This window comes from Trichosurus vulpecula, chromosome 4, assembly GCF_011100635.1.
Source record: "Trichosurus vulpecula isolate mTriVul1 chromosome 4, mTriVul1.pri, whole genome shotgun sequence".
Taxonomy (NCBI): domain Eukaryota; kingdom Metazoa; phylum Chordata; class Mammalia; order Diprotodontia; family Phalangeridae; genus Trichosurus; species Trichosurus vulpecula.
In genome coordinates, this window is record NC_050576.1 from 30,133,653 (window position 1) to 30,146,980 (window position 13,328).

At 44.4% G+C, this 13,328-nt stretch overlaps 1 protein-coding gene across 2 annotated transcripts in view; it reads left to right on the forward strand.

The window, feature by feature from the left end:
* The window catches only part of AGBL4 (ATP/GTP binding protein like 4), a 799,994-nt gene that overhangs the window by 142,716 nt on the left and 643,950 nt on the right, over positions 1-13,328 (forward strand). Inside the window, exons 3-4 of one of the 2 annotated variants that reach the window (XM_036757917.1) lie at positions 6,048-6,202; positions 7,984-7,989. In XM_036757917.1, coding sequence (XP_036613812.1) covers positions 6,048-6,202; positions 7,984-7,989 — 161 coding nt within the window. The remainder of the gene's footprint in view (positions 1-6,047; positions 6,203-7,983; positions 7,990-13,328) is intronic. The other variant, XM_036757919.1, reaches the window with a different exon arrangement.

Consider the following 13,328-nt stretch of genomic DNA (forward strand, 5'->3'; position numbering starts at 1 on the left):
GATCAGAATGCCTAGGTCTTTTAGAGTTGATTATCTTTACTATATTGCTGTCACTGTGTAGATTGTTCTCCTGATTCTGCTCATTTCACTTCATATCAGTTTATACAACTCTTCCCAGGTTTCTCTGAAATCATCCTCTTCTTCATTTCTTATAGCACAATAGCATTCTGTCATATTCATATACCCTAATTTGTTCAGTCATTCCCCATGGGCATTCTCCTTAGTTTCCAATTCTTTGGTACTACAAAAAAAGAGGTGATATAAATATTTTTGTGCATATAAGTCTTTATTCTCCTTTGATCTCTTTTGGGTGTATAGACCTTGTGGCAATATCACTGGGTCAGAAAGTACACACAGTTTAATAGTTTTTTGGCTTTGTTCTATGTTGCTTTGTAGAATTTTTATAGTTTCACCCACTGTGCATTAGTTCTAACTGCCTCCCCAGCATTTGTCATTTTTCTTTTTGGTCATCTTTTCCAATCTGACTGGTATGAGGTGGTAATTATCAGTGATATAAAGCATTTTTTTCAGGTGGCTATTGATAGCTTGGATTTCTTTCTCTGAAAACTGCCTGTTCATATCCTTTGATCATTTAGCAATTAGGGAATGGCTAATTTTTTTCTTTTAAATTTGGCTCAATTCCCTACATAGAGATGAGACTTCTTTCAGATAAACTTCCTGCAAAGATATTTTCCCCAATTTCCTGCTCTCCCTGCCAATTTTAGCTGCATTGGTTTTGTTTGTGTTAAAACGTTTTAATTTTATGTAATCAAAATTATCCATTTTATCTCCTGTGAATCTGTCTGTGTTTTGGTTTGGTCATGAACTATTTCTTTATCCATAGAGCTGATAGGTAATTTCTTCCATTTCCTGCCAATTTGCTTATGATGTCACTTTTTATGTCTAAATCACATATTCATTTTGAGCTTATGTTGTTATTAGGTGTGAGATACTGGTCTACACCTAGGTTCTGACAACTACTTTCTAGTTTTTTCAGTAGTTTTTGTTGAATAGTGAGTTCTTGTTCCAATAAAAAGGATCTTTTATCACATGTTTAATTATTGTGCTCAGTTGCTTCTGTATATTGTATATTTAATCTGTTCTACTGATCACCCTCTCTGTTTTTTACTCAGTACCAAAATGTTTTTATGGTTATAGATCTGTAGTATCATTTTAGATCTGGTCCTACCAGGTCCAAAGACTTTCCATTTTAAAAATTCCTTTGATATTCTTTACTTTTTGTTCCTCCAAGTCAATTTTGTTAATTTTTAAAAAATTCCTTGAGGTAATACTTTGGTAGTTTGATTAGTATGGCACTGAATAAATTAATTTAGATAGTATTGTCATTTTTATTATACTTTCTTTGAATACTCCTAAGCAATTAATATTTCTCCATTCATTTGTGTCTATTTTAATTTGTGTGATGAATGTTTTGTATTCATATAGATCCTGTGTGTATCTTGGCAGGTAAATTCTCAGGTATGTTATATTGTACAGAGCTATTTTAAATAAATAAATTTAAATAGAATTTTTCTTTCTATTTCTTCCTGCTGGATTTTGGTGGTAATATACAAAAATGCAGATGATTTGTAGATGTTTATTTTATATCCTGCAAATTTGCTGAAGTTGTTAATTATCTTGATTAGTTTTTTTATTTGACTCTAGAATTCTCTAAATAAATCATCATATCATCTGTGGAAAGTGATAGCTTTGTTTCCTCTTTGCTTGTGGTTATTTCTCCAGTTTCTTTTTCTTTTCTTATTGCTATAGCCAGCATTTCTAGTACAATTTTGTATAGTAATAGTGATATTGGACATCCTTGTTTCACCTCTGATCTTATTGGGAAAGCCCTATTAAAGATAATGTTTGGTTTTGATTTTAGATGGATACCTTTTGAGGAGAGCCCTTTGTTGTGACTTCTTGGTTCTCCCGAGTAGAATCCAGTTTGGTCCATTCTCTAGATCTTTGTCAGAGGTATAGGGGAACAGCTAAATTCTGATGCTTCTTCTCACTCTGCCATCTTGAGTCCTCTTCTAATGATCTACTTTTAAGGGGGGAAATTCTTAACCAAACAAGGGGTAGGAGAGATCACAATAGATAAAATAGATAATTTCATTACATTAAATTTAAAAAAAAACCTCTTTTTCTTGAATAAAATAATTGTAGCTAGGATAAGAAAGGTAACGTGTCAAATGGGGAAAAACTCTTTCCTTCAGATAATTCTGATAAATGGTCCAGTGTCAGTCAGGAATCATTTATTAAGTGCTTTCCATGTGTCAAGTGCCATTTTGAGTGCGGGGGACACTGAGGTAAAAACAGTCCGATGACTATGGAGATTGGAATAAGGGAGACCACCAATTGTGGTGGTTTAGGTGTAAGGTCACGAGCCCTAGGCTGGAGTGGCTGTTGTGTGAGTGGAGAGAAGGGGATACAGGTGAGAGGTATTATGAAGGTGGAAATGATGAGAGGTGACAAAAGATTGACCAAGTGGGGTGAGCTTGAATAAGGGGTCAGGAATGATCTAGAAGTTGCAGTCTGGGGTGACTGGAGAATGATGGCTTCCTTGACAGTAAGTTCAGAACGGGGGAACCGAATGGATTCTACCTTGGGCAGGCAGTTTTAGACAGAGATGGTTTTCAAATTAAGAACTACAAACCATGACAAGATTTACAAACGTGAAAGATTTCTCTAAATCACTAAGAAGAGAAATGGAAACCAGAACACTCAACAAATTGGCAAAGGTGACAAGAGATGGGAAGAGGTAATGTTGGAAGCGGTTGTGGAAATATGAGGGCACTAACATGCTACTGTTGGAACTGTGAAATAATCCTTATCAATCAGTAAACGTTGATTAAGCACCAACTGTGTGCCAGGCCCTGGGCTAAGTACTGGTCATACAAAAAGAGGCAAAAGACAGCTCCTGCCCCGAGGAGCTTACAACCCACTCATTCTGCAAAGCAATGTGGAGTTATGTTTCTAAAAATTGACTAAAATGCCCACCCTTTGACTTCTAGAGATTCCATTGCTAGGCTTATATCCCAAATACAGAAAATTCCTAGAGACACTAAAATAGCAATAGCAGTATATTTTTTGAAGCAAATTTTCAGAAGCGAATTAGATCCCCATTAGTGGGGGAATGCCTAAACACATTGTGTGTGAGAAAATAATGTGATATTACTATCCCGTAAGAAAAAAAATAACATGAAAATACAGAGAAGCAGTAAAAACTTACATGAACTGATGTAAAGTGAAGTAAGCAGAACCATTAAAACTATGCACTAGCTCTCTCTCTCTCCCCCCCTCCTTCTCTCTCTTAACCTCCCCCCTTCCCCCCCCTCCCCTTCTCTCTTTCTGTCTGTTCCTCTCTGTCTCCCCCTCCCCCCATGTCTGCAACAATGTAATTGAACAGGCACAAACATTAGAAAATCAATACGCTGGTCCTGAGAATAAATGGGAAGTGAGAAGGAGGAGAACATTAGCAGCCATTGGGGGTGTGGTGGTTTCCTTTAGAAGGTGACATATTTGTCAGTCTTTGCAGGAACCTAGAGATTCTAAGAGGTGGCAGTAAAGAGGAAATATATTTTGGTCATGGGGGGCAGACTGTGCAGAAGTGTGGTGACGACAGATGGAGTATCATGCTGGTAAGAGCAAGCAGACCAAGGAGAGGCAGACCAAGGTACAGTAGGCTGCAGGGATTGGAGAGCTTCATGGAGGAAGCGGGATTTTTTTTTAAATTTAATTTAATTTTTTTTTATTTTTAGTTTACCACACACAGTTCTACAAAATTTTGAGTTCCAGAATTTCTCCCCTCCCTCCCCACTCCCTCCCCAAGATGGCATGGAATCTCATTTAACTACCATGTATAACTTTGCATTGAATTAATTTATACGCTAGTCAAGCTGTGGAGAAGAATTATGACCAATGGAATGAATCATGAGAAAGAAGAAACAGAACCAAAAAAAAAAACAAAACCAAAAAACCCATAAACAAAAACAAAAGAGAAGCAAAAAAGGCGAGCATGTAGTATGCCTCAATCTGTATTCAAACTTCACAGTTCTTTCTCTGGATGGAGATAGCATTCTCCATCGTGAGTCCCCTGGGGTTGTCCTTGCACCTTACGTTGCTGAGAAGAGCGAAGTATATCAGGGTTGGTCCTCACGGAATCCATATATCTGTGGTTGTGTACAATGTTCTCCTGGCTCTGCTCCGCTCACTCAGCATTATGCCGTGTAGGTTTTTCCAGGTTGTTACGAAGTCCATATCATCCCCATTTCTTATGGCACAATAGTATTCCATTACCTTCATATACCACAGCTTGTTCAGCCATTCCCCAATTGATAGGCATCCCTTTGATTTCCAATTCTTAGCTACCACAAAAAGAGTCGCTATAAATATCCTTGTACATATCCTTGTCCTTTTCCCACTTGTGTGATTTCTTTGGGATACAACCCTAGAAGTGGAGTTAGGATTTGAACTATGGATAAGATTTTAATGGATGGAGAGGGAGGGCTGGGGAGCGCAAGGCATTCCTCCAGTGGTAGGGGAGGGAACAACATTAGCTAGGTCATGGAAAATGAATGCGCAGTTGATTTACAGTGGTGAAGGCTAGAGCGCTTGTGTGTGTGGCAAGGCTGGCGGAGGTTATCAGGAGATACAGCTGAAAAATCGAGTTGAAGCCAGATTATGGAAGTCCTTGAATTTCAGTTCAGGAAGTTAGAGATTTATCCATTAATGGAAGAGGAGGTTATTGATATATATGATATAATTAAAATGTATTTTAAGATGATCAACTTGCTAATATGGGCAAAAATAATCTGGAATGGAAAAAGGGTAAAGATGGAGATATCAGTAAGCCAACTCATACATCCATGGCCAGAAATGGCTGAGTTAGGGTAACGGCAGGACAGTCAGGAGTTGCCATAATGGGGATAGTGCCAGGCCTAGAGTCAAGAAGACTCATCTTTCTTCCTAGCTGTGTGACCGTGGGCAAGGCACTTCACCCTTCTTGCCTCAGTTTCCTCATCTGTAAAAGGAGCTGGAGAAGAAAATGGCAAACCAGTCCAGTGTCTCTGCCAAGAAAACCCTAAATGGGGTCAAGAAGAGTCAGACACGACTGAAATGACGGAAGAGGGTCATAGTAATTTGAGTTGGAAGGAAGAATGGACGGAACCTTGGAAACAAGTGGACATGAGTGACGATGTGGAGAGGGGCCACAGTGACGACTCAGAGCTGGAAACGCTGGGATTTTATAACCAGGGTTTGGACAGGAGACAAGATTTGTTACAAGTTTGTGGTGACAAAGTATCAGTGAGACAAAGTATCAGTGAGACCGGCACCAAGTGTTGCCTTTCAGTAACTGCAGTCTCTGCTGGGCTCTCAGCCACTTCTTAGCCAAGCTCCCCTGCTGCACTGGAGAGTCCTGGGTGGGTCTAGAAAGGCTGCCCTTTGTTCTCAGTGGACCTATGTCTGTGGCAGAAGCCTTCCCGTCGGGGGCTCAGTGAGTATGGGGGCATCAGGGCTCCTGGACGGCAGGGTGATGGGATGTTTGACCAGCTACATACAGAGCAGTACGACACAGACAATCGCTGCAGTTCCAAGAAGCTGGTGTGTGGCCAGCGGGGACCTTTCTGTGCTGGTCAGTGGCAGGGGTATCGCTAAGGTGGTGGGTGGAGGGAGCTCTGAGGTCAGGAAGACTTGGGTTCAGATCCTGCTTGACTGGGCTGTGTGACCGTGGGTGAGTCACTGGATCTCTTTGGGCTTGGAGTGATGACACCTAGAGTAGGTTCTTCACAGGATCATTGGGGTCTTACGTAATGTCAGTTATGTGGGCACGGGGCTCTGCTTGGAACACTAGTGCCACCTAGTGGTAGCACCTTCTAATTGCAGGTTCAGGCTTATTGCTAGGGCTAATTGCATTTCTTAGGGGCTTGGCTTGAAAAGTAGAGTGAGGGCCAACGTCACAATTATAAGTAACTGTCAACGGCCGGCAATGGTGTGGTTGTGACGTTGTTCGATTACATTCCAGTTGTCTTTGTGCTTATTCCTAGGTAATCTTGGCCGGGTAGATCACATGTCCGAGTTTGAATATGACCTGTTCATAAGGCCCGATACCTGCAATCCACGCTTTAGAGTCTGGTTCAATTTCACTGTTGAAAATGTGAAGGAATCACAGGTAAGTGAAGTCAGAACTACCTTCAGGCTTGTTTTGATGAGAAGGAGAATTGGTTTTGTTTTCTTTAAAGAATTCGCTGGCTTTGTTATGGGAAATAGGCTCGTATTTCTTCAGAAATAATGACAAATATTCTTGCAAGACACATAGAAGGGTACTAATTATGGCATAAAAATTGGCATGTTCTATAAACAGCGATAGTTTGTGAATGCTTGATGTGCAGTTACTTTGTGATTAATAAAGAGATGTCACAGAAACAAACAACCTGAAGGGTGAAATGACAACAAAGGCCTACGTCCTTCTTCCGCTCTTTTCAGGCAGCCGATCCCTAAGGAATTGGCCTAGTCAAGTGGGGTCACGGGTTGATGGTGGGGCCTTCTTACAGAGAGGCATGTGTCCTGCCAAAGAGCCGCTGGGGGGCAGAGGTCACCCTGCTTGGTTGATTTTGACGCATTTTGCTGTCTCTTTTCTGCATTTGCTAGAAGGAATGTAGGCTGGGCGACTGTCTGCTCCCAGGCAACCGTTTGCTGCTTTTGTATTAAAAGGAATTGTCAGCCGACTTTTGCAGACTTCGTCCTATGCCAAGGTTGCCTTTATCCATTGGTTATTGTTTTGGTCTGGAGACCAACCCCAGTGCCGAAAACTTGGGGCAATGGAAGGAGCTCTGGGTTTGGAGTCCAAAGGCCTACGTGAACAATCTGGGCTCTGATACTTCCTATGTGGCATTGGGAGAGATACTTCAGCTCTCGGGGCCTCAGTTTCATTCTCTTTAAAATAATTCTGTAAATCTCATCATCTTCTGATCTCTTTGAAGGGAAAAAAGGTCCAAGTATCCTCTGGCAGAGAATTGTGATTTAGGCCATCTTGAGGTTATAGAGATGATGGCTTTGAGGGGAAGCACGCCACCTCTGTTAGAGGAAGCTTTGGCTGTTGTGGCCCCAGATGTGTGAAGCTGGAGGATGGAGCCTGAGGGGCTGTGTTCCTCCAGGCCTCTAGCTTCCTTTCCCTCCACACTCTAGCCAGAAATCACAAATGTGCTTATCAGATTTCTTAGAGCTTTATCAGACCTTTTCTGTCACCTGGAGTCAGGTGATCCAGGCCCCAGATGAATGGGCACCTGTCTCCCAGAGGCCCAGAGATGGGCTGTGCAGATAGCCCCGCTCTTGGCAGCATACAGGATATTTGTTTTCATGGTTGTCTACATGGAGGCAAAATGGTTTTACTATTAAGTTTGACTTGTGATCTCTGCCTGGATAATGTGTCAACCTCTAATCTTTTTCATCTGTCCAATTTCCGTTCCAGTGAGACCTGCACAAATATAATCTAGTTGGGGCCTTATTTGGGACTGGGCTCTTGAAGGGGAGGGGAGGGAGGTGACCCACAGCATACAACGAAAGTGGCTGTGGCATCTGGCCCAGGTGGGTCTCAGCTGTATGGCACAGGGCAGGGAGAGGAACCCAACAAGTAGTTTGTAAAACAGTGTATTTGTAAAAGTCCATGGAAGCCAAGCTTCCTGCCACATTGGTGGAAAAGAGATTCTTTCCCTCTGGCTCTGGCATTAAATATTCTTATGCGGCATTAAATTTATCTCTGATGCAGTGTGACAGTGACGGTGTGAGTGGAAAGCCAATAGGTCCGTTAACGGGCTCATGAGATGGTTACAGCCTAGAGTGGAGAGCAGACTGAGCATTTCAGCTATGGCGTGCAGAGGCCTTCTGGCTCCTAGGCTGTCCACGTCAGCCCAGAAGACTTCTTCCTTTGCTCTTTCCTTCTAAACTCTCCCTGGATCTCTGCCACACTGCAGGGTGCCTGAGGTCTTAGTTCTGAAAAAAGCAGAGAAAGTTTTTTTCACTGGTGTTCTGGGACAAGACAAAGTGACTCATTCTTCTTACTCTTCCTTTCGTTTCACCCAAAGCTCACAGAACCTTGGGCAGGGCCTTGAGAGGCCTGGGTTCTAGTCCTGGTTTTGCCCCTGAGTCATTGTGTGACCTTGGGCAAGTCCCCTGCTCTCTCTGGGGCCAACCCACAAGAGGACTAGACCAGAGGGTATCTAAAGTCCTTTCCAGTCTCAAATCTCATGATCTTCTGTGAACTGAAAAGAATCCCAGACTGGACCTCAGAGTTCAGGTCTCAACTCCACCATTGACTACCCAAGTGCCCTTAGGCCTGTTTCCTTCTCTGGACTAGGTACCTCCTAAGTTCTGTCCTGCTCTGACTTTCTGTGAAGGTCAGAGGTGAGAGGTTATATCTGAAGCAGAGGTCAGGTCACCAGCCCAGGGATCACAGTAAGGTCCAAGAGAGAAGTAGTGAGGAGGGAGGCCTCGGGTTCAGCTAGCATCAGATCAGGACCAGGCATTCTCCCAAGACATCTCACTTTCTTGGATGACAATGTAAGCATGTATTTATAGCTGGGCATTTGGGGCCAGACAGTTCTCCAGCTTTTCCTAAGGTCCAGCAGCTGATATCTCCTGTCATGTCCATTGGCTGCCCCTCCCCAGCTTGGCCAATCCCTGGCCTGACACTGGATGTCCCCTTGCTGTCTGTGCCCAGCATTGGACTTAGGTTGTCAAGAGTCCCCACCCACAGCACGACCTGAAGGATTGTTTTCTTTGTTCTGAAGTTTGACAAATTTAATCTGAAATGCCCTCTTTCAGGGGCTCTGATATCTAGCCATCAGAAAAGGCAAAGCGTCCTGGGAGGAGAGGATTCCCTCCAAAGTGGGCCTAGGCTGGGATTCTGGGCAAGTGTGCTTTCCTGGCGACATTTTCTCTCAAAGGTGGTTGCTGCCCTTTGTCAGGGGTGTTGAGCTTTTGCTGCATTTCCACTTTGGGGGTCTAGCATCAGGGGTTTTGAGTGGAACATTCTGACGGCCCTCCAGAACAGGGGATGATTGTTGTTCCACTTTTGTGTTAGCGTCCAAGGTTTACCCACTTAAGATTCTTTTCAGAAGGATATTTAGCGTCTAAGTCTAGAGAACCAGTGGCGAGCAGAGCATCGGAATTAGGCCTAGAGCCAGGTACTTTGTATTTTTAAAAATGGCTAGTCAGGCTGTCACTGACTCTGGTTAGGCCTGCCTGGAGCCCTGGACATGGCTCTGGGCCTGCACTTGAGGAAAACGGGCAGAAATAAGCAGGATGTTGAGGAGACTGTAGGCCAGAGACCCGAAGGAGAGAAGATCCAGAGAGGACTCAGGAGCTGAAGCCTAATATCTTAAGGGCTGTTGTGGTGAAGAGGAACACAGAGGGCAGAACCTGGGCCTGAGGGGCTATCTAGGCACTTGTCCAGGCTACCCAGCTATGAGGTGTTTGACCCCTGATGTGAATCTAAGCCATCCTGACTTTGTGCTCAGCTTTGCTCCCACCACATCTTGAGCCACTCTAGGCTGGCCTGGAGGAAGAATTCCCTTGCTCATCCCCTGACAGCATGGGCTCTTTGCAGGGTGGGGGAGTGGTTCTTGTGGGTTCTCTCTCATTGTAGCTTTTCCAGCACAGGCTGCATGCTCATTTGTGGGGGGGGGGCATGCTTGTGATAAAGAAAGCCCAGAGCTGGGGCTTTGAAAAAGACCTATTCTTGAACTTTGGGATGAGGGACTGGGGAGATTGCACCCTTCTTGACAAAGCAGGGCTGTGGCAGCCAAGTAGCTTACTGCTTCCATCTCCTTTGAGGATACCACCCCTCTTACTTGCCCCAAGGAAAGGCAGAAGGGCAGGAGAGCTTTGGATCTGAAATTGGAGGTGTGGCCACCTGGGAGGGAAGCTCAGTTTGAAGGCTATCCTGCCTGTGCCAAGTTCAGGAGAGGCCAGCGGTACCATGGCAGGTGGGGTGGGGGTGGGATGAGCCCTCCTTCCCTCCTTCCCTCCCTTCTTCCTTCCCTCTTTTCTCCCTCCCTTCCCTCCCTCCTCCCTCTCTCTCTTCCTTCTTCCCTCTCTTCCTTCCTCCCCTCTCCTTTCTTCTTCCCTTCTTTCCTCTCCTATGTACTTCAGCGATAGGCAAAGGAGCAAGCTTTGATGGGCTCCAGTCCTCCCTTGGGCTGGTTCTCCCTTCCTTGGGCACCTGCCTGGTTGTGCCTCCTCCCTGGTTGTCCTCAGTTTCTTGGCTTCACCTTATTAGCAGTAGCCCTATTGCAGCTTTGAACATCCAGGCTTCAGTCCATCCAGTTCTCAGGGATGGCCGTTCTGCTGAATGGTGGCCTTGTGGGGGACATGACTGCTTATGCCATAAGAGCAGTGGAAAATAAGGAAGGAGCCATCCCTCAAGAGTGAATTTTCCTGCCTCCCAGGCCCCCTGGGCTCCTGCAGGGTCAGGCTTGTGTTCCCTCTGCTGGGCGTTCATGTCAGCATCTCCACGATGTTGTGCCTCAAGGCGTCGGGTGTGCTATACACTAGGAGACCCACCTTTGTGCTTATGTCCGGCCAGGACTCTGCCTCCCTCCCAGGCTCCTTCTCACTCTGTGTGTGTGAATCTTCTGGCTAAACAATTAAAAAAAACCCCTAAATTTAGAGTGGATGCTTATTGTGACATAAACTTATAAATATTGCTGCGGCAACATAAATAAAACACAGATGTAGAAAGTGAGGAAGAGCTCCATGCAAATGAGGCTCTGGCTCCTCAAACACGGCGAGCCGTGCGGGCTGGCGCCTGCAGATCACTGCCAGCCAACGGGAGATTGATATTCAGATTTTATGCAGAGTTCCATGGAGAGGCTCTCTGTGATGGAAAACAGAAATCTGTGATGAGAAGAGATGGCTTTGGGGGTGGGAAGAATGCCCTGGGGCCTGGCCCAGCCCTCTCCCTGGGTGAGCCTGGGGCTCCTTGTAATAATAGTGGTTGCTTCTCTAGAGCCCCGTGTGGTTTGGTCATCACTTTGCTGACATCTCATTTGATCTTCTGCCACCCTGGGGCATGGATGTTACCGTTACCTGCATTTCACATGGGAGAAGTAAAGTGACTTGCCCAGGGTCACCCAGCTAGTAAGTGACTGAGGTAGGTGTTCTTGTCCTCCTACCATGTTGCCTCGCTGCCTTTAAGAAACTATTGATGTGTTTTCATTTTGGAAGATACCTTACTCTCCTTCCTTGCCCAGGGAACCATCTCTGGTAACAAAGAATGAAGAAAGAAGAAAAAAGGCATGTCAGCAAAAACAGCTAATGCAAATGGGGACAGAGTAGATGGAGGGGACAGAAGAGGGAGAAGGTGCTTTGGAATCCTAGGGCCTGGGTTCAGATTCTCCCTCTGAGGTTTACTGTGTGAACTTGATGAAGGGGAAGGAAACAGAACAAGCATTTATTAAGCACCTACGTGAGCTAAGTGCTTTACAAACATCATCTCGTTTGATCCTCACAACCGCTCTGGGAGGAGGAAGCTGAGGCAGACAGAGGCCACGTGACCTGCCCATCATCCCACAGCTAGAGGCCCAAGCTGTACTGACTGAGCCACCCAGTTCCTCTTAGCAGCTGGGCAACTTGGAAAAATCCCTCAACCTCATTTTCCTTGTGAAATGAGGAGGGTAGATGAGGCCTAGCTAGGCTCAGACATCTCCTCGGGCTCTAGGTCCGTGATCATGCTGGGGGACGAGCCTCCATCTTCCTCTAGAGGGCTGTTCTTCTTGGTCCGTTGTAATCATTTCCCCAGCTCTGCTTCTTTCCTTCTGCTTCAGTTCTTCACATGTGTGGCTCTTACAGTGCTCTTATAATGCACCATGTTCACACACTACCTTCTTTGGCCATTTCTCCATGAGTGGAAACTACTTTGCTTCCAGTTCTTTGCTAGTGCTCAAGAGAAGGTGTTAACAGATATTTACTTGTCCCCTCTTCTGTGCAGAGCACTGGGTGTGGGACCCATGGACAGCCCAGATCTAGAGAAGATGGTGTGCCGGCCCTTCTGTAGTGGGAAGTCCTCTGGTCACAGCTATACTTGTAGAAAGAACCACTGTCTAACAGAGCAGTCCTTTCCCTTAGGCGCTTGGAGACCTCTGGCCTCCCAAGGGTGCCCATCGTAGATCACTGTAGTTGTTAGCAAGTTTTTCTTACAGTAAGCCCCAATTTCATCCTTGCCAGTTCCCTCTCCTAGCTCCTAGTTTTGAGCCCTGTGGCCAAATAGAACAAAACTGATCCTTCCTCCATCAATTCTTGAAGACGAGTTTTGGACCCTTGGAGCCTTCTCCTCCCGGGCTAAACATCTTCATTTTCTTTAACCAGTTCTCATAGGGCATGAAGTAGAAGTCTTTCACCATTGTGTCTGAATCAATGAATAAAAAAGCTTTTAATAAGTCCTCATTATGTGCCAGTTGCTGATCCAGGAACTAGGAATATGAACCAAAACACAACGTGCCAGGAGCTCATCTTTTAGGAGGGGTCAGCACCCAGGAAAGGTCAGAAAGTCTTTAGATGCAGGAGATGAGCAAGGAGGGGTTAAAATATTACTCCTGTCACACCAAGTTACAACTGGTCGAGTCAAGAATCATTTGTTAAACACTTTCTCTGTGCCAGGTACTACATTAAGTGCTGAGGATAGAAATATAAGAACAAAGAAAGACTATCCTCATCCTCAAGGAGTTTACATTCTAATGACAAAGATAGCATAGAAAAGGGGCTAAAATCAGTGTTGGGAGGGGATGGTGAGGAGAAACAGCAGCTGCCAGAGCCCTATGGAGGAATCTGGATTTAAGTGGCTAATTCAGCACCACAGAGAAAAGGAAAAGGAGACATTCACTGAGGTACACCAAGATCTAGACAGTGATGCAAAAGTGACAGGAGATTTCAGTATCCCTCTCTCAGTTTTGGAGGAGTCTAACAAAAAGTCAAACAAAAGAGAAAACATGGAATTGAACAAATTGCTGGAGAAATTAGAATGAAAAAACATACAGTATTTTCTAAACGGGATTGCAAAAGAAAATACATATTTCTTTATACCACATGGAACTTTTACAAAAGTTGACTATGTATTAGGGGTCAGAGATATTTTGAACAAATGTAAAAAGGAAGAAATAGTTAATACATTCTTTACAGACCATAACACAATAAAAATAGTAATTGGTTCAGGGACCATAAACAAAAGACACAGACCCAAGGGGAGAGTTAGAAATAAAATCCTAAATAATGAGTGGGTCAAAGAACAACTCATAGAACAATTAATAATTATATGTGAAAGAAAATTATAG